The sequence below is a fragment of the Oncorhynchus masou genome, chromosome 2 (genome assembly GCF_036934945.1).
Source record: "Oncorhynchus masou masou isolate Uvic2021 chromosome 2, UVic_Omas_1.1, whole genome shotgun sequence".
Lineage (NCBI taxonomy): Eukaryota > Metazoa > Chordata > Actinopteri > Salmoniformes > Salmonidae > Oncorhynchus > Oncorhynchus masou.
Window position 1 is genome coordinate 24,902,826 of NC_088213.1, and position 25,557 is coordinate 24,928,382.

General features: G+C 47.4%; 1 protein-coding gene across 1 annotated transcript in view; it reads right to left on the reverse strand.

Annotated features, from left to right (window-relative positions):
• Window positions 1–6,499: 6,499 nt before the first annotated feature.
• The window catches only part of LOC135557261 (protein naked cuticle homolog 1-like), a 40,122-nt gene continuing 21,064 nt past the window's right edge, over window positions 6,500–25,557 (reverse strand). Inside the window, exons 4-10 of the mRNA XM_064990463.1 lie at window positions 22,513–22,570; window positions 17,195–17,301; window positions 16,936–17,031; window positions 15,357–15,504; window positions 12,567–12,648; window positions 12,226–12,386; window positions 6,500–11,693 (exon numbers count right to left, since the gene is read on the reverse strand). Coding sequence (XP_064846535.1) covers window positions 11,155–11,693; window positions 12,226–12,386; window positions 12,567–12,648; window positions 15,357–15,504; window positions 16,936–17,031; window positions 17,195–17,301; window positions 22,513–22,570 — 1,191 coding nt within the window. The 3' untranslated portion in view covers window positions 6,500–11,154. The remainder of the gene's footprint in view (window positions 11,694–12,225; window positions 12,387–12,566; window positions 12,649–15,356; window positions 15,505–16,935; window positions 17,032–17,194; window positions 17,302–22,512; window positions 22,571–25,557) is intronic.

Genomic DNA, 25,557 nt, shown 5'->3' on the forward strand with positions numbered 1-25,557 from the left:
AGGGGAAACAGTGTTGTAGTAGTCTAGTTATGTGTTGAGGGGTTGCAGTGGAAGGGGTGTGGGGGTTATGGCAGGGGAAACAGTGTTGCAGTAGTCTAGTGTGAGGGGTTATGGAAGGGGAAACAGTGTTGCAGTAGTCTGGTGGAGGGATAATTGTGGGGAAAGTAGTCTAGTGGGGGGTTATGGAAGGGGAAACAGTTAGTCTAGTGGAACGGGGTTATGGGGGTTATGGAAGGAGAAACAGTGTTGCAGTAGTCTGGTGGAGGGATAATTGGTGGGGAAACGGTGTTGCAGTTGTCTATTGTGAAATGGAAGGGGAAACGGTGTTGCAGTTGTCTAGTGTGAGGGGTTATGGAAGGGAAACAGTGTTGTAGTAGTCTAGTGTGAGGGGTTGTGGAAGGGGAAACGGTGTTGCAGTTGTCTAGTGTGAGGGGTTATGGAAGGGGAAACGGTGTTGCAGTTGTCTAGTGTGAGGGGTTATGGCAGGGGAAACAGTGTTGCAGTAGTCTAGTGTGAGGGGTTATGGAAGGGGAAACGGTGTTGCAGTAGTCTAGTGTGAGGGGTTATGGAAGGGGAAACAGTGTTGCAGTAGTCTAGTGTGAGGGGTTATGGAAGGGGAAACAGGGGAAACAGTGTTGCAGTAGTCTAGTGTGAGGGGTTATGGCAGGGGAAACAGTGTTGCAGTAGTCTAGTGTGAGGGGTTATGGAAGGGGAAACAGTGTTGTAGTAGTCTAGAGTGAGGGGTTATGGAAGGGGAAACTGTGTTGCAGTAGTCTAGTGTGAGGGGTTATGGAAGGGGAAACAGTGTTGTAGTAGTCTAGTGTGAGGGGTTATGGCAGGGGAAACAGTGTTGCAGTAGTCTAGTGTGAGGGGTTATGGGGGGAAACAATGTTGCAGTTGTCTAGTGTGTTATGTCTGTTGCAGTTGTCTAGTGTGAGGGGTTATGGAAGGGGAAACAGTGTTGTAGTAGTCTAGTGTGAGGGGTTATGGAAGGGGAAACTGTGTTGCAGTAGTCTAGTGTGAGGGGTTATGGAAGGGGAAACAGTATTGTAGTAGTCTAGTGTGAGGGGTTATGGCAGGGGAAACAGTGTTGCAGTAGTCTAGTGTGAGGGGTTATGGCAGGGGAAAAAGTATTGCAGTAGTCTAGTGTGAGGGGTTATGGGAGGGGAAATGGTGTAACAGTTGTCTAGTGTGAGGGGTTGTGGAAGGGGAAACGGTATTGCAGTTGTCTAGTGTTGCAGTTGTCTAGTGTGAGGGGTTATGGAAGGGGAAACAGGGGAAACAGTGTTGCAGTAGTCTAGTGTGAGGGGTTATGGAAGGGGAAACAGTGTTGTAGTAGTCTAGAGTGAGGGGTTATGGAAGGGGAAACAGTGTTGTAGTAGTCTAGAGTGAGTAGGTTATGGAAGGGGAAACAGTGTTGTAGTAGTCTAGGGGTTAGTGTTGCAGTAGTTATGGAAGGAAGGGGAAACAGTGTTGCAGTAGTCTAGAGTGTCTAGAGGGGTTATGGAAGGGGAAACAGTGTTGTAGTAGTCTAGAGTGAGGGGTTATGGAAGGGGAAACAGTGTTGTAGTAGTCTAGTGTGAGGGGTTATGGCAGGGGAAACAGTGTTGCAGTAGTCTAGAGTGAGGGGAAACAGGTTTATGGAAGGGGAAACAGTGTTGCAGTAGTCTAGAGTGAGGGGTTATGGAAGGGTGTTGCAGTACAGTGTTGCAGTAGTCTAGTGTGAGGGGTTATGGAAGGGGAAACAGTGTTGTAGTAGTCTAGAGTGAGGGGTTATGGAAGGGGAAACAGTGTTGCAGTAGTCTAGTGTGAGGGGTTATGGAAGGGGAAATGTTGTAGTCTGGTGGAGGGATAATTGGTGGGGAAACAGTAGTCTGGTAGGAGGGATAATTGGTGGGGAAACGGTGTTGCAGTAGTCTAGTGTGAGGGGTTATGGAAGGGGAAACAGTGTTGCAGTAGTCTGGTGGAGGGATAATTGGTGGCGAAATGGTGTTGCAGTTGTCTAGTGTGAGGGGTTATGGAAGGAGAAACAGTGTTGCAGTAGTCTGGTGGAGGGATAATTGGTGGGGAAACGGTGTTGCAGTTGTCTATTGTGAGGGGTTGTGGAAGGGGAAACGGTGTTGCAGTTGTCTAGTGTGAGGGGTTATGGAAGGGGAAACAGTGTTGTAGTAGTCTAGTGTGAGGGGTAATGGAAGGGGAAACAGTGTTGCAGTAGTCTAGTGTGAGGGGTTATGGCAGGGGAAACAGTTTTGCAGTAGTCTAGTGTGAGGGGTTATGGCAGGGGAAACTGTGTTGTAGTAGTCTAGTGTGAGGGGTTATGGCAGGGGAAACAGTGTTGCAGTAGTCTAGAGTGAGAGGTTATGGAAGGGGAAACAGTGTTGCAGTAGTCTAGAGTGAGGGGTTATGGAAGGGGAAACAGTGTTGTAGTAGTCTAGAGTGAGGGGTTATGGAAGGGGAAACAGTGTTGTAGTAGTCTAGTGTCTAGAGGGGGGTTATGGCAGGTTGTAGTAGTCTAAACAGTGTTGTAGTAGTCTAGAGTGAGGGGTTATGGAAGGGGAAACAGTGTTGCAGTAGTCTAGAGTGAGGGGTTATGGAAGGGGAAACAGTGTTGTAGTAGTCTAGAGTGAGGGGTTATGGAAGGGGAAACAGTGTTGTAGTAGGCTAGTGTGAGGGGTTATGGCAGGGGAAACAGTGTTGCAGTAGTCTAGAGTGAGGGGTTATGGAAGGGGAAACAGTGTTGCAGTAGTCTAGAGTGAGGGGTTATGGAAGGGGAAACAGTGTTGTAGTAGTCTAGAGTGAGGGGTTATGGAAGGGGAAACAGTGTTGTAGTAGTCTAGAGTGAGGGGTTATGGAAGGGGAAACAGTGTTGCAGTAGTCTAGTGTGAGGGGTTATGGGAGGGGAAATGGTGTAACAGTAGTCTAGTGTGAGGGGTTATGGAAGGGGAAACAGTGTTGTAGTAGTCTAGAGTGAGGGGTTATGGAAGGGGAAACAGTGTTGCAGTAGTCTAGTGTGAGGGGTTATGGGAGGGGAAATGGTGTAACAGTAGTCTAGTGTGTGGTAATAATGACAAGCGAACCTGGTGAGCTTTTTGTTCACATTGCCCTTTAAAGGGAACCGAACCTTGGAATTCAAGCGAACCGAACTCAGACCACCTCTCAAGATGGTCTCAGTTCGGTTCGTTTCTGGGCTCTTGTTAGGGGTTTGAGTTCCTTTGGAATGTTCACATTCCACAAGAAATTAAGCAAACTGCACTGAGTACACAAAAATATATTATGTCATATTTTTTCCATTAATTAGTATTTTGACAAATTACATCAGATCTTTTCTCCTCAGATCTTTTTCAGAGCTAATTTGATTGGTCAAAAAAATATTTGAATTGGGCTTCCTGTATAAATGCAGCCTTAGAGTAACCAGAGGTGTACATACAGTTGAAGTCGATAGTTTACATACACTCAGGTTGGAGTCATTAAAACCCCCTTTTCAACCACTCCACAAATTTCTTGTTAAAAAAGTTATAGTTTTGGCAAGTCGGTTAGGACATCTACTTTGTGCATGACACAAGTAATTTTCCAACAATTGTTTAGACAGATTATTGCACTTATAATTGACTGTATCACAATTCCAGTGGGTCAGAAATTTACACAAACTAAGTTAACTGTTCCTTTAAACAGCTTGGAAAATTCCAGAAAATGATGTCATGGCTTTAGAAGCTTCTTATAGGTTAATTGACATACTTTGAGTCAATTGGAGGTGTACCTGTGGATATATTTCAAGGCCTACCTTCAAACTCAGTGCCTCTTTGCTTGACATCATGGGAAAATCAAAAGAAATAAGCCAAGACCGCAGAATAAAAATTGTAGACCTCCACAAGTCTGGTTCATCCTTGGGAGAAATTTACAAACGCCTGAAGGTACCACGTTCATCTGTACAAACAATAGTACGCAAGTATAAACACCATGGGACCACGCAGCCGTCATACCGCTCAGGAAGGAGACGTATTCTGTCTCCTATAAATGAACATACTTTGGTGCGAAAAGCGCAAATCAATCCCAGAACAACAGCAAAGGACCTCGTGAAGATGCTGGAGGAAACAGGTACAAAAGTATCAATATCCTCAGTAAAACGAGTCCTATATCAACTATAACTTGAAAGGCCGCTCAGCAAGGAAGAAGTCACTGCTCCAAAACCACAATAAAAAAGCCAGACTACGGTTTGCAACTGCACATGGGGACAAAGATCATACTTTTTGGAGAAATGTCCTCTGGTCTGATGAAACAAATATAGAACTGTTTGGCCATAATGACCATCGTTATGTTTGGAGGAAAAAGGGGGAGGCTTGCATGCCGAAGAACACCATCCCAACCGTGAAGCACGGGGGTGGCAGCATCATGTTGTGGGGGTGCTTTGATAGAGGAGGGAGTGGTGCACTTCACAAAATAGAGGCCATCATGAGGAGGGAAAATTACATGGATATATTGAAGCACCGTCACAAGACATCATTCAGGAAGTTAAAGCTTGGTCGCAAATGGGTCTTTGAAATGGACAATGACCCCAAGCATACTTCCAAAGTTGTGGCAAAATGGCTTAAGGACAGCAAAGTCAAAGTATTGTAGTGGCCATCACAAAGCCCTAACCTCAATCCTATAGAACATTTGAGGGCAGAACTGAACAAACGTGTGCGAGCAAGGAGGCCTACAAACCTGACTCAGTTACAGCTCTGTCAGGAGGAATGGGCCAAAATTCACCCAAATTATTGTGGGAAGCTTGTGGAAGGCTACCCAAAACGTTTGACCCAAGTTAAACCATTTAAAGGCAATGCTACCAAATACTAATTGAGTGTATGTAAACTTCAGACCCACTGGGAATGTAATGAAAGAAATAAAATATGAAATAAAGCAATAATGCTCTCTATTATTCTGCCAATTCACATTCATAAAATAAAGTAATGATCTTAACTGACAAGGAATTTTTAATTCCCCTAAAACAGGGAATTTTTACTAGGATTAAATGTCAGGAATTGTGAAAAACTGAGTTTAAATGTATTTAAACTAGGCTGTAAACTAGGATGTAAAAAGTGTATGTAAACTTCTGACTTCAACTGTATGAATGAGTAATGATTTGATATTGTAGCTTTAAATATCCACTGTGTGATGGGAATGGAGCTCTTCCTCAGCTGAGTGAACAGAACACCATCCTAACTGCCTTCTTTCCAACGTGTTCTCCCCATGTCTCTCAGGGGCCATCACAGAGGCTGTATTACAGTGGTCTGTAAATGACCAGGGCTCTATAATAACCCTCTGACCTGGGTTCATCTGAATGCTCACACACAGAGCACCACACACACACACACACACACACACACACACACACACACACACACACACACACACACACAGAGAGAGAGAGAGACAGACAGAGGCAGAGAAAGAGCCAAGGCAAGCAACTGAGCCAGATATTGATCTGAGGTCAGTCTAATTATTCCTGTGGTGATATCTCTTGTGCTCATCATGCTAAACCTACCAGCCTGCTCCACTCTGCTTTGCTCGGAGAGGATTAACAGGAGATGACACATACATTAGACGGCAAAAAGGAGAACAGAAATTCAGCAGAGCAGATACTTACAGTACAGGGCAAATCAAACACCTGCGTTAGTTAATAAACATAATACCAGAGTTCAAAAAGACATGTCAAAGTCAAACAAGTCCAAGAATCCAAATGACTTGGAAAGACTGATCTTAGATATTGCTGTGTTTTCTATACCCACTCCTGGCTAACACATCTCCATGTAGACCCTGCAGTGGGCTGGGGATACGATTGATGTACTAAAAGATGAAATGAAGAAAGGGAGCTTTGGAAATGGTTTGATGTGTCAGTGTCGGAGGGATAGATACTGTTTATCATGATGCCGACTTCTCCAGACACATAAAAGTGGTTGATTTAAATGGGCTGTATTTGGGAGAGAATGGTAGGTCACGTTGCCGAGAGACACGTTGCCGTGGACACTCTGTGCTCGTCCCAATGAGAGATAAGAGCTTAAGCTGCATATCAAAGGGTGTGCATGTAGAGAGCGTGGCACGGAGGACAGCTGTTGCCAGCCAGATTTGGGAGCCCACCGAGGCTCCATGGGGTGGGATGGAAAGGATCATCCCCCCTCCTTCCCCAATCCCCTGTCCTCCGACTCCCTCATCCCCACATGTTCCCACATTCAGCCACATCAAACAAACGCATACACGGCTCATCAAAACACACACACACACAGACTAACGCACACACAAGCGGATAAAACAGCCAGAAATAAACCCAAACGCACAAACACCACATTGAGGAAATGTATGCAGAAAAAACACCACGGGCACAGAGGTCCAGCAGAAACAGATTCCAAGACAGATAGGCGACCTGCGGTGGTTTAGATCACACATACACACTCCCTCCCTCATCCATATTCATCCAACACAAATACGCACAGCACCAAGTCACATAAAGGAGTCAGCAGACATATTCTAGGGAACAGGTTCATACTTTAATGAAAGGGTATCTCCCTTGGCACAGTTCTGCTATCAAATAAATAAAGCAATTAATCAAAAACCGTCTATATAAACTAAACAAAGTCATGAAAAAGCCATTAGGGAAAAGAGAGAAAGGGTCTGGTCTGCTATTGAGGAACTGAACAGCAAGTGTTAGACATGTTTCATTTACAACAATCACCAAGAAGAAGTGAAGGAAGTGAGAGAGAGAGAGACAACTACCCTTCCCTGATAGCACTGATTGGCACAGTGGATAATGTAGAGAAGTGACAAAATAGCAGGCAAGTGTGATAGCATGGCAGAAATACTGTATATTCGCTTAGTCATTCTATTATTATAAATACGTTTATTCCTACTACACGATACTGGTATAACCTTTCTGCAGTCCATATACTATTTACATTAGTTTAACATGGAGATACATTACTTTTACAAAACATAACTTAGTGGTGGAATACAGTGAGAAAATTAAATTCAGTCTTGTCTGTAAATACCAAAATTGAAATAATTGACAGATGGAGAAGATACAGTAGAGCATTCTGGAGCAGAACTTTAGATGCCGGTGAAGCTGGAGTGTCCCTTTAAAAAGAGGCACAGTGCACTACTTTGACCAGACCCTGGGCCCTGTTCAGAAGTTGTACATCAAAATGGGAATAGGGCTGCATTTCAAAAGCACCACAGAGATATCTGTTCCAGCGGCTGCCCCACTAATACCACAGTACTCTAGAGGCACATGGCACCATTCCTCTAGTGTCTGTGGTGTTGGGGGAAGATGGCGGAGGGATTGTAAGTTTAACTGAGGATGAGAACCCAAGCAGATCCCTGCCTATTAGCCATGGTGTCTGTCTGAGGGGATCACTGCAGACACCTTCACACACACACACACACACACACACACACGCCTAATGAGGACCACCATGAAGGGAGACGCAAGCCCTCTGCCTCTCACTGGCTTGATATAGTCCCCAATGCAGCCACAAGCCATTTCCACCTGAAGCATGTCTATCCTATGGGCAGGTGCTCGTATCAACACCTGTACTGTTTAGCTGTGGTGTTGTCGTGGTGTGAAGACAACAACATGAGTTACAGTATTGCGATGGGCCCTGTCAGATGGGGTGCTGCCATGCTAATCCAGACAGATGCTTATGCCATGCAGATCGCAGAGCGGCAGCATTCTAGGGGAGAGAGGGGCTGTGGAATGGGGTGCAGCTGCGTTCCCCTTGGGGGTGACTGTGTCCCGTGGGGAGGCCAGCCTGACTGGTGCCTCTGCTAATGCACAGCCTGCAGCTTTTTATTTTACCTTTATTTTACTAGGCAAGTCAGTTAAGAACAAATTCTTATTTTCAATGACGGCCTAGTGGGTTAACTGCCTGTTCAGGGGCAGAACGACAGATTTGTACCTTGTCAGCTCGGGGATTCGAACTTGCAACCTTTCGGTTACTAGTCCAACGCTCAACCAACTAGGCTACCCTGCCACCCCAGCTGTGTGAGGGAGTGCAGCACTGGAGCTCAGGACAAGCCTGGAATGCACCAGATTCCCCCAAATGACCCAAAACACACACGAACGGAAACTTGTAGTAAAAGCTCTAAACCTAGACATGACCCAGAGTGGAAAGTTGGCTTTGATGTCCACACACCTGGTGTAGGGGAATTAGTGAACTCTTCACACCTACTCACAACGCATAGCCAGTAGCGAGGTCTATTAGCTCATACTGACTACCAATGTTCCCTCTCAGATGCGCGAGAGAGCAGGCATGCAGCTCCCCCAGGACTGCCGTGCAGAAGAAATATCAGCCCGCAAAGAGAAGCAAACTTTCTAGAGTTTTCCCCCATTAGTTAACATGATCAATGTTTCCGTTTACTGTGGGAATTGTGATCGAATCAATGCAATATTAGCCACTTTCAATGCAACATACCGAAACAAAACCATGCAAGAGATGTGTTGCAGGCAGAATGCATTGGAGTAGGATTTTATTGCATTGACAGGCACAATATAGGCCATACTCTACACAGACGGGTGGACCATAACCAATCAGAGCTGCAGTAGGCCTATATGCAAATAGACCATTGCCATATATGGATCTGTGCCATTTACTTTGAAGTGTTTATACAGCATGAGTGGTGGTGAGTAGATGAATTTGTTTTGAGATCAAAGCCAGAGCTGCATGTAGCAACATGTGTACCTGTGTTCATATCCTTCGCTAGTTAGTCAGTTATTAGCCCAGTTATAGATCATTTTTTGTCAGCAATGGGGGAGTGATTGCTTCCTACAATAGCACAAAACATGTGCATTTCTAGACATCTTTGAAAAGCAAGTCAGGTAAATTGCTTATTTATCTTAAACGGGCAGTGTAGCCAATAGGCAGAGAGTAGAATATTTTTGCCTGATTCTCTGTAATAATGGTATGTGAATAATGATGCTTTTCATTTTATAAAGTGGATTCTTGCATCAAACACAACATTTTCAATCACCTCCTTGTCTGAAGGACAAGTGGATAAACAGATTAATGTCAAGCCCTGCATGTAGTATTCAATAGTCTCATAGAATGTAGCCTACATTGAACACCACACACTGTCTACTACTGTAGGCTGAACCATAGAACAGCTATTCCATGTTGACATATTATGGGGTGAATTGTCTCCATTGTTTTTGATGGTTGGCCAGTCAAGTAGGCCTACATTATTATCAAAAAGCCACAGTAGCCTACTTGACCACTCTTAAAGGTGTACACTAATCGGGTACAGCCTCAGTGTTCACATTAAACGTGCTTCGTAAGTTGCACCGAATGTTCACAATGTTCAAGTTTGCTCAGCAGGCCTGAAATTTGCTCAGTGATGAAAAGAAATAGAGGGAACATTGCTGATTACAGTATTTTCCTCTTTACCCTGACCAGATGATACTCAGTCAGGAGCTCCTGGACTAGATGCAGGCATACCATAGTGACCTGTCCTAAACAGTGCTGTATGGCTCTGATGGTTCACCTAGGACGGGAGAAGATCTGAGAGGTCCTGTGTGGTTGGAGCTGCCTACCCGACAGCAGGCCTTCAGCAGGGTGAGTTATGGTCCTGGTGGAGCCTGGGGCAGGGCCTGGTGTCACCTCGCACCAGAGGAATGAGACAGACAGCTGAGAGCCTCCATCCCAGTCCAGCCAGCATCATAAACAGAGCCTTGTTGCCTGAGTGCTGGGGACACATGGCGTGATGGCGGCCTGGTGAAACAGGTGCTGACAGCTGGGGACAGGGGGATGCCTCATGAGGGGACAGCGGTTAGGGTCATGTGTTATGATCAGACCTGGAGGATCATGGGACTGCTGTGGATTGTCAACCACTACATACTTATGATTCAGCTATTGAGAAAGAGCCTTACTGTGAACTGCTAACCACAACGATTAGACAGACACTGTTCAGAAGGCAGAGATGTACTTGAGAAGGTGTACACTGACCATTTGTGTGAAAGAACTGTGTGTGGTGATATTAGGTGGTGATATTAGAGGGAGTCAGAGTTGTATCTTTGATGGTCTAAATTGTATACATAGTGGTCTTTCAATAGGGTACATTGGGAAAATGGGGTTGAGTGAGAAATAAATGTAGATTGTTGATACAAACGTCACATTATAAATAAAGATTATAATGTTGATAATATATACAATATGTAGGTAAACAATGTAGGAGCGTTTCAACACTACATTACTGCAGATTGTGTCATCTTTAAAAAATAAAACAAAATGTAACTGAAAAATAGCATCTGATTATTAACAATAATAATAACACCATTAATAACACTAGAGGTAGCAGCTGATTACAGTCTTCTATTCTCACTGAACATTTCAACATCGTTCTCTCAGGGAGGGTCCTGTATTGCATGTGAGATTCAGGAGCTGGATGATCTTGTCTTCATCATATCCAGTCGATGCCTGTCAGCCCTCTGTTCTGACAGCCCAAAGTGTCTCCAATGCAACTGCACCCACAAGTGCTTTTCAAGTGGTTTTCAGTGGCATCAAAAGCAGACAGGTAACACATGCTCTCACACACACTGCATATTCATACACACAAATCTCTCTCGCTCTCCAAACCAGACCCTCACCTCTCATTCCCCAAAACGTAGAGGTCTGCGAGGATGGCAGTGCCAGTATGGCTTCGTAGAGTCACCTAGTCCATCAGAGTAGACGCTTTCAGAGAACCAGACAGACAGAGAGGGATGAGAGGAGTCCTCTGAAGGATTTACAGCCAAGGCTCTTTTCTCCTTTTGTTCCTCTCAGGTTCCCCTGTTACATCCCTCTGCCGTGTTCTGCTCCTGGTTCCTGGCACACCTGAAGACCAAGACACTGTCCCGCTGACTCACAGGGACTCTTCATGCCTGGACAACCCCATAATAACCCTCTTCACCCTGCACCTCTCCCTGTCTGTCCAACTCCTCTTGATGTCCTGTCCTCTTAGCCCACAGGGCCATGCAAGACCCGACTCCCCCTAACAGTGACACAGTTCTGACTGTGCTGTTGCTGTGCTGTGTGGGAGGGGCCTGTCTGTCTGTCTGTCTGTAGGGTCTACTGGCCTGGCAGTGGAGCCAGGTTGAGGTGGGGCTGTGAGAAGGTGCTCTGGTGCAGCAGGGCAGGGAGCTAGCTGGCTGCCTCAGGACTGGTAGAAGTGGTGGTAGTGGTGGTGGTGTTCATGGTGGTGATGATGCTCGTGCCTTTGAACCATCTGGGCCAGCCCTCCTTCATAGAGGAGCACACTGGGTAGGACCCTCACCTGCTCCTTCTCCACCACAGGCCCCACTGGAGCCCCCAGGGCCTGGTACTGCTGCTGGCCCTCCCTGGCCCTCTGCTTGTGCCTGCGGTAGGGGGCTGAGGACTGGTGAGGGGGGGCCTGGCTGGGTAGGGCCGGGGGAGGTGGGGCCCCTCTGCTCCTCATCACCCTGCCCGTGGTGGTCTGTGTGGGGTGTGTCCGGCTGTGGGTCTTGGGGGAGCGCAGGGCGTGTTTACCTGAGTCTTTACTCGGTCGTGGGGGACAAAGGGTGTCAGGGCCTGGGGCGGTGCTGCTCTCCATGGCCACCTGTGAGCGACGGTGGTGGGAGTAGGTGTGGCCGTTCTCTGGTTCATGAGAGCGAGACCTGGTCTGGTTCGATGGTCGGGTCTGTGGCTCTGCTTTCACAGGCTCTGTGGTGGGGGCTGGAGAGGGGAGAAATACAGGTCAGGATAAATAACCCATGATGGGTCAATTGATACATCACTAACTTCATTGAAAGACTGAGAACTCATAAACGTTAATATTACCAGTTCCAATACTATTTTAATACCTTTTCCCATTTTTTCTGCTTTTTTTTTTTTCACGGGACAAAGAGTATTTTCTTCTTTGAACTCGAGGGTGTCACACACAAAAAAAACTCCCCATCAACACAGACATTTAAACAAAAGCATCCCCATATTAAAAATAATTTAATTCACTTCATGATGAAGCCTGGCCCAAAAAAAGACATGGTATTGTGCCCCGGTGGGGCCAGATGTTTTACTGGCCAGACCTGCCTGCCTGTCTCCCTCCAAGCAGGTGCTGGGGTAATGAAGGCCTCCCGCTATCTGGACACAGCTTCAAAGTACCCAGGGTGCTGTGATCGGTCAGTGCCTCTAGTCTCCAATCTCTCCATCATCACCCCCCATCCCTCTGGCTTGGCTTTCTAGCCCCGCCCCCACCAGAACAGCTCACCTGCTCCAAAGCGGGATGTGTAATTCTCGATGCCGGCCAGGTCGAGGTAGTGGTTCCTGCGCTCCAGGTTCTCATCCACACAGTGGCGCTGGCAGCCCTGACTCTGACCCTGCTGGCTCAGAACCTGGTGCTGGATAGTGTGGTGGTCACTGTGATGGCGCCTGGAGGGGAGAGAGATGCGACTTTACAACAGCTTGAAGCAGTTTTTTAGCTTTCTTAGATGCATTGCAAAACATACATTCTGTCGGTGTCAAAAGAAATGTTGTTATTGGTGTCAAAAATGCACAGATACACATTATTGTCTTGTAAAACCTTGATGCAGGCTGTAGAACATCTGTTACCTGAGGAGGGCTCGAGACTTCTTCTCTGCACTTTTAAGGTCTTCAATGCACTTGTCAGTCTTGGTTCTGGGGTGGGGCATGTCTGTGTGAGAGTGAGCAGGACATTATCAAAAAGAGCAGCCACACACACACACACGCACGCATGTCTATTGCTCTCAGAAGAAAGAAATCTTTGTTCACAGCCTTTTACTTTGAAGATCTATAAAAGAGAAAAAACAACAATGCTTCATTTATTTACTCCAGGCCTCATATAAGACAAAGAAAAAATTTATACAGTACCAGTCAAAAGTTTGGACACATCTACTCATTCAAGGGTTTTTCTTTATTTGTACTATTTTCTACATTGCAGAATAATAGTGAAGACATTAAAACTATGAAATAACACATATGGAATCATGTAGTAACCAAAAAAGTGTTAAAACGATCACAATATATTTGCGATTTTTCAAAGTAGCAACCATTTGCCTTGATGGCAGCTTTGCACATTCCTGGCATTCTCTCAACCAGCTTCACTTGGAATGTTTTTCCAACAGTCTTGAAGGAGTTCCCGCATATGCTGAGCACTTGTTGGCTGCTTTTTCTTCACTCTGCAGTGCAACTCATCCCAAACCATCTCAATTGGGTTGAGGTCAGGTGATTGGGGTGGCCAGGTCATCTGATGCATCACTCCATCACTCTCCTCCTTGGTCAAATAGCCATTACACAGCCTGGAAGTGTGCTGGGTCATTGTTCTGTTGAAAAACAAATAATATCCCATCTGGTTTGCGCTTAGTGGGACTGCAGAATGCTATGGTAGCCATGCTGTTTAAGTCTGCCTTGAATTCAAAATAAATCACAGACTGTGTCACCAGCATAGCACCTCCACACCACCTCCTCCATGCTTCACAGTGGGAACCACACACGCAGAGAACATCCGTTCACCTACTCTGCGTCTCACGGCGGTTGGAACCAAAAATCTCAAATTTGGACTCAAATTTGGACAGGTTTCCACCAGTCTAATGTCCATTGCTCGTGTTTCTTGGCCCAAGCAAGTCTCTTCTTCTTATTGGTGTCCTTTAGTAGTGGTTTCTTTGCAGCAATTCAACCACGAAGGCCTGATTCACACAGTCTCTACTGAACAGTTGATGTTTCAATGTGTCTGTTACTTGAACTCTGTGAAGCAATTTCTGAGGCTGGTAACTCTAATGAACGTATCCTCTGCAGCAGAGGTAACTCTTCCTTTCTCATTCCGGTCCTCATGAGAGCTAGTTTCATCATAGCGCTTGATGTTTTTTAGGACTGCACTTAAAGCAACTTTCAAAGTTCTTCACATTTTCCCGGATTGTCTGACCTTCATGCCTTAAAGTAATGATGGACTGTCGTTTCTCTTTGCTTATTTGAGCTGTTATTTTACCAAATAGGGCTATCTTCTGCATACTACACCTAACTTGTCACAACACAACTGATTGGCTCAAACGCATTAAGAAGGAAAGAAATTCCAGAAATTAACTTTTAACAAGGCACAACTGAAAAGCATTCCAGGTGACTACCTCATGATGCTGGTTGAGAGAATGTGCAAAGCTGTCATCAGGCAAAGGGTGGCTACTTTGAAGAATCTAAAATATGAAATATATTTTGATTTGTTTAACACTTTTTTAGTTACTACATGATTCCATATGTGTCATTTCATAGTCTTGATGTCTTCACTATTAAATAGTAAAAATAAAGAAAAACCCTGGAATGAGTAGTTGTGTCCAAACTTTTGACTGGTACTGTATATATAACCCAGAGTTTATTAATGAAGTGTGATATGTTGTGGTTTGAAATTAGCATGAAGACAGCTGAAATTAGCGTGAAGACTGACAGCTAAGGTTTAGTTTTCAAAGCCTGCTTCTTTTGAATCCCTTGACATTATAAATAGACACAACAACAGGAAGTAAACAAACAGGGCGTCATATTTTGTAGCAATTTAAAAGAAAATCTCAATACTTGCTTACCAAGTCGTCAGTTAGAAAAGTTACATGGAATGTAGCTATATTTTACCGACAGTTCTGAGAAGTGGGGGGTGAGGGAAAAGAAGAAACACTTTGGAGAAAAATAAAATGGTTGTGGTTATCAAAAGGAGTTGGTGCATCTCTTAAGGTTTCTTTCAGAGTATTTGAAGGCACTGGGGGGGTTCTCAGCTCTGTCACTACTCCCATCATTAAAAATGAACCCCATTGTGCCGGAGAGATGGAGCAATGGAGACACAGAGAGAGACACAGAGAGAGAGACAGAGAGAGAGACAGAGAGAGAGAGAGACAGAGAGAGAGAGAGAGACACAGAGAGAGAGACAGAGAGAGAGACAGAGAGAGAGAGAGACAGAGAGAGAGACAGAGAGAGACAGAGAGAGACAGAGAGAGAGAGAGAGAGAGAGAGAGAGACAGAGAGAGAGAGAGAGAGAGAGAGACAGAGACAGAGAGAGAGAGAGAGAGAGAGAGAGACAGACAGAGACAGAGACAGAGAGAGAGAGACAGAGACAGAGACAGACAGAGAGAGACAGAGACAGACAGACAGAGACAGAGAGAGACAGAGAGAGAGACAGAGAGACAGAGACAGAGACAGAGACAGAGAGAAGTCTGACATGCCTGAAGCAGGTGCCTTTCCACATGACAACAAACAAGACTCTGTGCTGACAGCAGAACAGTCAAGTAGGGGAGCCCAAAGAACACCGCTCTCTCCCCTCCCCTACCTCTTCTTCCCCCTCTGTCTCCCCATCCTCCCTCCCTCCCCCTTCCCAGCCCTGTGATCCTCCCCCAGCCTGGTGGTTACCTGCGGGGCCCTGAGTGCAGCTCCGCCAGCGCTGGCTGGAGTCGGGGGCCACAGAGAGCTTGACCCGCAGTGTCTTGCTGCTGTTGGGGGAATGGTTGACCGATGTGTCCACCACCTCATAGATGGTGTGGAGCAGGCTGGTGATGTCCTGAGGGGGAGGGAGAGCGCGAGATGGTCTGAGTTAGTGCACAGCCGACAACTCAGTTACTGTAGTCTGTCTAGCATGTTACAGGCAAACAGGAGAGATGAAGACATGCTGAGTTGTCAGTTGTTTTATTTCAGTGTTCTCCCTGTAAAGTGATCAGGCAGAGAGTACAAATATAGGATAAATGCATGACAAGATATGTCTAGGAGGTGGGAGGAGAAGTGCTAAAATATTAAATGATGCACAACCCACTCTATAGCAGCTCTGCTCTTAATAGAGCCTCCATTACCCTTTCTCTCTGTAGGCTTTCTGTGTAACTTTGGAAATGGTTCAGTTAAGAGCTTTTAAAAGTATTCTCCCTCTCAATATCTCTCTCTTTCTCACTCTTTGAATGAGTCGAGTAGCTGAGGGCCATAGCACAGACCTTTGCCTCAGGGCTAAGAGTCAGACATAGACAGAATAAGAAAGAGAGAACATAAGAGGGAAAATCCTGTAGGGTGGGATTCCTGTAGAAAGGCTGAATAACAGGCACACAAAGTCAGTGAGCATAGAGCAGACATCTGAAATCTGCACTCGCTTAAGTCTTTAAAAGCCTGTTCAGGAAGAGAGCAACATCCACAGATGGATCAATAGCATAGTATGTTTAATTATACATATTTCAAGTCTTGTTAGCATTTTCCCTCTGAAGGTAATTACTGCATTTCTACTAATGTTCCCTGGACTGTCACTGCCGAGAAAAGGGGCTTACAAAACCACTCAGAAATAGGGACCTTTTTGGGCCTGTTAGCCTAGCTTCTGCTCTCGCTCCTCTGAAACGTCCAAATGCCTGCATTCCTATTGCCTCGCCTCTCTCTCAATGCAACATAAAGGCCTATTCTGATCTCTTTGGGGACTGGCTCCAGATACCGTTTCAAACGCTAAGACGTAAAAAAGCTTCCTATGTCACTTTTAGTTTTCCATTTTTTCATACGTCTGAAGAAATAAAGAAAGGGAGCTGGAGAAGAAAGCTATTTCCTTCTTCTTCTTTTTGTGTGAGCTGCCGCCTGCCGTCTCATGTGCCGCGGGGCCATGGGCGATGCCAGAGAAACTGGAGATCCAACCATCCCACCACACAGAGGACGGCTTCAGTCTCTTCACACCGTTTCAACTCAGCTCTCCAAAAATACAGGCCTCTCTGACTGCACTGCTCAGATCTTTACAAGGCAGCAGCCAGCCACTAGGTATCTATCGCTGGGAAGGAAAAAGTCTCTTTGGTTCCTAGTGGCTGTATTATTGAAATGGATGAATGTAACTTCATCTGGTTGTGTCTCCCTTAGTCTATGTATGTGTATGTGTGTGTTAGTTTGAAAGAGGAAAAGATCATGGGCGGGTAAAGGAAAGTGCCCTGTTATGTGTTAGAGTATGTTTGAATATAAAATGTGTTTGAACCCTTACCTCTCTGGTGACCTTGCCATTGTTGTCAAAATCATACAGTGTGAACGTCCACTCCTGTCTGTTGTCTTCCTCTACAGAGACGGCACACTCAAGCTCCTGAAACAAATCGCATTGCGATATAAGTATCAATACATTCACGACTGTGTGCAAGTGTGCCTCCTTCCATCCCTGAAAGAGTATTATATTTTCGCTCTAGTTTTTCCCAGAAGCACTAATAAATGGTCCATGTTGGTGGTTCACAGTTCAACTTCACACTCACTTCCAACTGGAGCTGTTTCTGTGTGCCTGTGGGCACCTGGCCTGCTCTCCCCTGCATCTTCTCCTCCACACAGCAACTGTTCACTGTCTTCTCCGGGGGCAGAGCCACTGTAAGAGCAGACACGCAACCAAATGATCAAACACAAGTTTACTGATGTTGTAGCAGGTGCAGTGAAATGCTAATGCTGCTAGCTCCTAACGATGCAGTAAAATGTCAAATAAAATGTCAGGAAAGAAAATACAAAAAAATACAGAGAAATCAACAACGGTGGGACGAATCTGATTAACAACCCAAATAGCCCTGTAGCAGTAATCAAATGCAAACTATAGGTATGTACACCGGGAGAATGTACACAAGATGAACTAAGAATGATATGTACAGCAGTAGATATGTACAGCAGTAGATATATTACAGTAAGCTACGTCAAGAATCCAGTGTATAAATAAGCATAAGGCACAGACACAAAATACTCCGGGGCTTGGATGCACATCATTGCCATGGGAAAGTGCTATAGCATAGCCCCAGGAATGGGAGAGGAGGTGGATGAATGGAACTGAACAGACATAACATGCCCTACATGCCAAGAACAGGACATGATGCTACTGTATAATGTGGCTTAAGATATTACATTCTAAAGTGGGAACATCATCTGATCTGAACATCAAAGAACCCCGTGGGAGCCCTGCCTCGGTCTCTGTGCCCACTGTAGCTGAGCTCATAATGCTGGATGTTTCACTGAGTATTATAGCTTCCAGACATATAGCCCAGACAGACAGCGTCCATAGGGAGGCCTCACCTCGTCTGTCACACACACATCCTATTCCACCGCTACGCACATCCTCATCAACAGTAGGCCCCAACTACAGTATCAAACCTGTATCGTGTATGTCAGCCCACCAACATCTCCTACTGTAACATGTCACAGTCCTTTCATATCCTCTCATCACATCCGAATCCAACTAAAACCTCTGAGAGGTTTCAGACCTGGGTACAAATTAAAACGAGACTGATAGGCCAAGGGCAGAGGCCATGAATACACAGTCACTCCATGGGTCCAAGTAGTGCACTATTTACAGAATAGGGTGGCATTTCATTGGGACGCAGTTGGTGGCCATTTGGTTTTGCTTGTGCTCCTGCCCGACCAATCAGGAGATGGCTGGGTTACTGCGCACACACACACACACACACACACACACACACACACACACACACACACACACACACACACACACACACACACGCACACACACGCACACACCACACACACGCACACACACACACACACACACACACACCCCCCTGTTGCACTTTGAAGTTCCATTCTCAAACCTTTTGGCCGAGGATCAGACCAGACGGCTGTAAGACAGAATCACTAATTAATTAAGCCAAGTCAAATCTGAAACAGCGTTTGTTGTGGTCGCCAAAGGAGCAGACAGACAGACACAACAGCCTCGTTTTCTATCCTCAGTATCCAAGCAGATCAAACATGTCTGTCCCGTCTCCCGTCCTCTCGGCTGCAGGCACAATGAAAGGCAGCGTCCTGGGGAGCACAAACTTTTTGAAGGAGGAAAATTGAACCCCGTCTTTGATCATCACAGATGCTCAAAGGTACCATTGTGCCATGCGAGGGGGCAAATCTGTTGGGTAACAAGCCCAAAGTGGAGATGGTGATGCTTATCTCCAGGCTAATGAAAAGACCCAGAGGAATACTGTAGGCTATGTCCAAGAGGGCACCCTATCCCCTATGTAGACATAATCTGCTATCTCCCTCTCAGACGTCACTGAAATACATTAGGCCTGCTCTTCATGAGTGGAACTAAATGCTGCCAGAGGATTGGCTGGTGATCTGATGGGAGTGGAGGAGGGACTGGGCTGGCACTCTCAAAATGCCATCATGCCTGATCCAACAGCCTTGCCATTACACACACACACACACACACACACACACACACACACACACACACACACACACACACACACACACACACACACACACACACACACACACACACACACACACACACACACACACACACACACACACACACACACACACACACACAAGACCGCTGTCACTCACTCTCAGACCATCCACACAGAAGTGAAAGCTGAGAGTCACACAAGTGTGACCAGACACAAAGACACAGGTTTATATAGCTGATTGAGTTATCTAAGCCTCAGTTAATGGTCTTGTGAAAACTACATTTGAAAAAGGCACAGAGGAAGTAACTGCAAGATCCAAAGAGTCAAAACACACTACCATCTTGGATCCCTTTTGCTTCATCCCGCTTTGCAATTTTGCCAGCAAGTTATTTTTTAATCCTCACAAACTTTCTTTGAAAATGCTTACTGAATCCCTGAGGAAAGACAAGCTTTCATATGTGCTTTGGCCTAACGATCATCCATAGCCTCTCTCTGGCTCTCGATGTCTGTCCCTTTCCCCTTCAACAAACCACTTTCTTTCCAGGGTTATAAAGAATCAAGAAGCCGGAATGCTCCATAACGGCTTTCATTCAAGTTTAAATGTGATTTAAGCAATGAACCCCCAGGTCTAAAGAAGAATTGTACCAAATGGAAATCAATAACTACTTTGATAATAAGATGTCTCTCATAAGTTCTTACTGAAATGTACAACAAATAGTACTTTTACAGAGTTTGTAAGAGAACCATGGTGTGTCTACTCTTCTGAGAATGAGGGGAAGAGAAAGGGACCAAGATGGCTCCGAAGCAGACACAAGGAGGGATTTTGACATGGACAAGGTCTGGTGTGTGGTCATCTAACATTATCATAACTACATGTTCCATAATAGGTTGTATTTATAGTGCTTTTCACCAGGTCTTTAGGCACTTTTATGAGGAGAAGACAGCGATGAGGACCAAGGCATACCTGGCCCACCCCTTAAAATAAACCAGTCTGAACTAGCTCAACTCAATGACAAAACTAGCCAGCCGAGACACCCTGACCCATATATCTGGCCTGGTCCCATCCCAGTCTCCCCTGCTGCCAGTTAGGTAGCACAACAGAGCTCTGGCCTGGTCCCATCCCAGTCTCCCCTGCTGCCAGTTAGGTAGCACAACAGAGCTCTGGGCTGGTCCCATCCCAGTCTCCCCTGCTGCCAGTTAGGTAGCACAACAGAGCTCTGGGCTGGTCCCATCCCAGTCTCCCCTGCTGCCAGTTAGGTAGCACAACAGAGCTCTGGGCTGGTCCCATCCCAGTCTCCCCTGCTGCCAGTTAGGTAGCACAACAGAGCTCTGGGCTGGTCCCATCCCAGTCTCCCCTGCTGCCAGTTAGGTAGCACAACAGAGCTCTGGGCTGGTCCCATCCCAGTCTCCCCTGCTGCCAGTTAGGTAGCACAACAGAGCTCTGGGCTGGTCCCATCCCAGTCTCCCCTGCTGCCAGTTAGGTAGCACAACAGAGCTCTGGACTGGTCCCATCCCAGTCTCCCCTGCTGCCAGTTAGGTAGCACAACAGAGCTCTGGACTGGTCCCATCCCAGTCTCCCCTGCTGCCAGTTAGGTAGCACAACAGAGCTCTGGGCTGGTCCCATCCCAGTCTCCCCTGCTGCCAGTTAGGTAGCACAACAGAGCTCTGGGCTGGTCCCATCCCAGTCTCCCCTGCTGCCAGTTAGGTAGCACAACAGAGCTCTGGGCTGGTCCCATCCCAGTCTCCCCTGCTGCCAGTTAGGTAGCACAACAGAGCTCTGGGCTGGTCCCATCCCAGTCTCCCCTGCTGCCAGTTAGGTAGCACAACAGAGCTCTGGGCTGGTCCCATCCCAGTCTCCCCTGCTGCCAGTTAGGTAGCACAACAGAGCTCTGGGCTGGTCCCATCCCAGTCTCCCCTGCTGCCAGTTAGGTAGCACAACAGAGCTCTGGGCTGGTCCCAGTCTCCAGTCCCCTGCTGCCAGTTAGGTAGCACAACAGAGCTCTGGGCTGGTCCCATCCCAGTCTCCCCTGCTGCCAGTTAGGTAGCACAACAGAGCGCTGGGCTGGTCCCATCCCAGTCTCCCCTGCTGCCCGTTAGGTAGCACAACAGAGCTCTGGACTGGTCCCATCCCAGTCTCCCCTGCTGCCCGTTAGGTAGCACAACAGAGCTCTGGGCTGGTCCCATCCCAGTCTCCCCTGCTGCCAGTTAGGTAGCACAACAGAGCTCTGGGCTGGTCCCATCCCAGTCTCCCCTGCTGCCAGTAAGGTAGCACAACAGAGCTCTGGACTGGTCCCATCCCAGTCTCCCCTGCTGCCAGTTAGGTAGCACAACAGAGCTCTGGGCTGGTCCCATCCCAGTCTCCCCTGCTGCCAGTTAGGTAGCACAACAGAGCTCTGGGCTGGTCCCAACCCAGTCTCCCCTGCTGCCAGTTAGGTAGCACAACAGAGCTCTGGCCTGGTCCCATCCCACTCTCCCCTGCTGCCAGTTAGGTAGCACAACAGAGCTCTGGGCTGGTCCCAACCCAGTCTCCCCTGCTGCCAGTTAGGTAGCACAACAGAGCTCTGGCCTGGTCCCATCCCACTCTCTCCCCTGCTGCCAGTTAGGTAGCACAACAGAGCTCTGGACTGGTCCCATCCCAGTCTCCCCTGCTGCCAGTTAGGTAGCACAACAGAGCTCTGGGCTGGTCCCATCCCACTCTCCCCTGCTGCCAGTTAGGTAGCACAACAGAGCTCTGGGCTGGTCCCATCCCAGTCTCCCCTGCTGCCAGTTAGGTAGCACAACAGAGCTCTGGCCTGGTCCCATCCCACTCTCTCCCCTGCTGCCAGTTAGGTAGCACAACAGAGCTCTGGACTGGTCCCATCCCAGTCTCCCCTGCTGACAGTTAGGTAGCACAACAGAGCTCTGGACTGGTCCCATCCCACTCTCCCCTGCTGCCAGTTAGGTAGCACAACAGAGCTCTGGACTGGTCCCATCCCAGTCTCCCCTGCTGAGAGTTAGGTAGCAAAACAGAGCTCTGGGCTGGTCCCATCCCAGTCTCCCCTGCTGACAGTTAGGTAGCACAACAGAGCTCTGGACTGGTCCCATCCCAGTCTCCCCTGCTGCCAGTTAGGTAGCACAACAGAGCTCTGGGCTGGTCCCATCCCACTCTCCCCTGCTGCCCGTTAGGTAGCATAACAGAGCTATGGTACTCTTTTCAGATGAAGGGGGAGGCCTTCCACCCTGATTCCTTAATCCAAGATCACACCACACAGGGGGAAAACAGAATAGATGGAGGTGGGTTGCAAAGCACAGAGTGGGAGGGGAGGGCCAAGGAGAAGGTAGATAAAGGGGGGAGAGAGGAGCTGGGGGAGGTGTTCCATACATCCACCTCATCAGCATCAGGGGGGGGGTCATACCTTCTAAACGGTAATGTTCATCACTGATCCCCTCTGCACACGCCTTGTCCAACACATCCTGGAGAAAGAGAAACACATTTATTTTAGTGTATTTGTCACAGACCAAGCACAACAAATATATATTCCACCAGATTTAGCTACAGAGTTTATTTCCATGTTTGTTGTCATACATACAGTAAAGAGGAAGAGTATAGTCACCATATAAACAAACTATTTTAGATGGACACTGGAGATCTACATTAGAGCCGCCAACACATACTGACATGGCTAAATCCAAATGACAGTATTCAGCTCTATATACACTGTATTTGTTTGACAACTGTCAGTTGAAGCTGAGCAGAACCAGAAAGTTAGAGAAGACAGTACTGTAATTGAAGAATCTAAACAGAGTGAGCGTATGACTGCATGTCACTGACACAGTACTGGAGTTGGTCAAAGAACGGCCTCAAATCACTGGTCACAATCACACTCTTCCTGTGGGGAATTGTGGGTTGTCTGTGAGGTTATTTCCGTGACGGGGTCTATCGTCATTGGGGGTAGCGATACGCTGGTGGGATTGGTTTTTCAGTCCACCCGACCCGAGCCCCTCCTGGCAGCCGTGTCTGTGAGTGCATACCAATGGGACTGCGTGATATGTGAGCACAGGGCTTAACCATGGAAAATGCCAACTCAGGTGTCTCTGTGGCATTACAGTCATCTGGCCCAATAACCATTACACACACCCCTGATTTGAGAGTTCTCTTTCACACACACCCCCCTGATCTGAGAGTTCTCTTTTACACACACATGGGAAAAAGCTCTCTCTCTCGCTCTGGCATAGACATACTACATAATACTGAAAACACTCTCACACCATAAACCTACAGAGATATAAATCCAGAGACATACTAACTACATTATAAACACAGTACACCCTATCCCTTGTGTGAAGTACCTACTCCAGCAATCAAATACCACTAAAACAACACCTAAGCTGCTTGATCGAGTCTATGTGGAGCTACTAGCTCTCTCCCCTCTCCCCTCTCTGTGTTAAAGAGGTGGATTTATGACAGTGAGAACGTGTAGGAGAGATTTGGGTTTAATCCAGTAGAGAGGTAGAGTTCAGCTGGTGTGATCCTAGCCCAGTCAGCCTAGTAGAGCAGCTCTGCAGTGTACCCAGTGGGGTGGCACCTCAGGAGGAGTATACACCACATCACTGACTGACTGACTGACTAACTATAGTGCACTAAATATGGAGTAGGATGCCATTTGGGACACAGCTTGACTGAGGCTGTCTGAATCATTAAAACCTCCTCAGGATGTAGCCAGGTTCCTCTCTCCCCCACGGAGCTGAAACCTTACCAGCCTGCTATTTAAACTAGGCCCAGACTAATATGGTCAGGTCCAAAAGAAGCCAGCCCAGGAGATAAAAATCAGACACTGACTGTGTGGAAGAATTGAGAGTAGAGATGGAGTTAGGAGGGAGTGGGCGGTGGGGCGGTGGGTGAGAGAGTTATATGAAGTAGTGTTGTGTTGCTGCTTAGGAGCTCAGCCCCTGCTTTGCCTTTGCGAGGCAGCCAGCAGACCAGTCTGCAGCAGACAGGGTAAGTAACAGGAGAGGCTCTCCATGTGTACGCTGCTTTAAAAGATATCCCTGGCCAACACAAGAACACACTCAGGACCTGAATGTCTCAGCACTGCTGAAATCCTGCTGCCAGCACACATCTGTAAAGCATTTCTGAATGCCTCGTATTTACAAGATCCTCAGCAGGGGGCTCTGAATGTAGTACAGATTAAGCTGTAGTGTGTGTGTGTGTGTGTGTGTGTGTGTGTGTGTGTGTGTGTGTGTGTGTGTGTGTGTGTGTGTGAGAGAGAGACAGAGACGGAGACGGAGACAGAGACAGAGAGAGCTGCAGTCAGATGGCTGTCCCTGAGTGGCGTCAGGACTGTCTCTGCAGGTCAGGCAGAGCTCTTCAGGTCAGAGGAGGAGGGCTCTGGAGCGCCAGCTGACAACTTAATTGTCAGTAGTACTGCAGCCAGCATTGGCACCACAGCCACAGAGCTCCAGGTCTACAGTACTCTTCACAATTAAGGTCCAGGCCTGTACAGTAACCCCAGCCCAGGACCCAGCCCAGGCCACAGCCTCCTTCCATAAACACACAGAAAAATCACCCCTCAATCAACATTCCTCCAGCCTCTCACACTCACACTCAGTATTGAGTCGAAAACATTTTCTGTTTATGATGAATGACACAAAAAGTGAGGGATCAACCAAGAACAAGAGAACAGGGGAAAGAGGAATGTGCTAATTGGTTGTTGTCTGTGATGATGGATGGCAGCAGTATTATTAGTATGCTCAACCCCTTACTCCGGGATCCCCTTCTCTCTTTCTCTCTCAGTAAAAACCTCTAACTCTCCCCCTGCCCTTCTCGTTTCTCTCGTTCCTCTCTCACTCCCTATGCCCTCTCTCCTGCCCCTCCCTCCCCCCATCTCGTTTCGCTCTCACTCCTTCCTCTCCTTCGCTCTCTCACTCTCACTCTCACCCACCCACTCCCCCCATCACTCTTCCGCTCCTCACTCACTCACTCTCCCACTCCTCCCTCTCCTCACTCACTCCCCTAACTCTCCTCTCACCCTCACTCACTCCCCCTCTCCTCTCGCACTCACTCCCCCTCTCCTCTCGCACTCACTCCCTCTCCTCTCGCACTCACTCCCCCTCTCCTCTCGCACTCACTCCCCCTCTCCTCTCCCTCACCCCCCTCTCCTCTCGCACTCACTCCCCCTCTCCTCTCGCACTCACTCCCCCTCTCCTCTCGCACTCACTCCCCCTCTCCTCTCACTCACTCCCCCTCTCCTCTCTCACTCACTCACCCTCCCCCTCTCCTCTCACCTCTCTCCCTCCCTCACTCTCCTCTCACTCACTCCCCTCCTCCTCTCACTCACTCACTCACCCTCTCCCTCTCTCTCACTCCCTCCTCTCTCTCCCCACTCTCCTCTCTCACTCACTCCTCCCCCTCTCCTCTCTCCTCTCCTCTCTCACTCACTCCCCCTCTCCTCTCTCGCTCA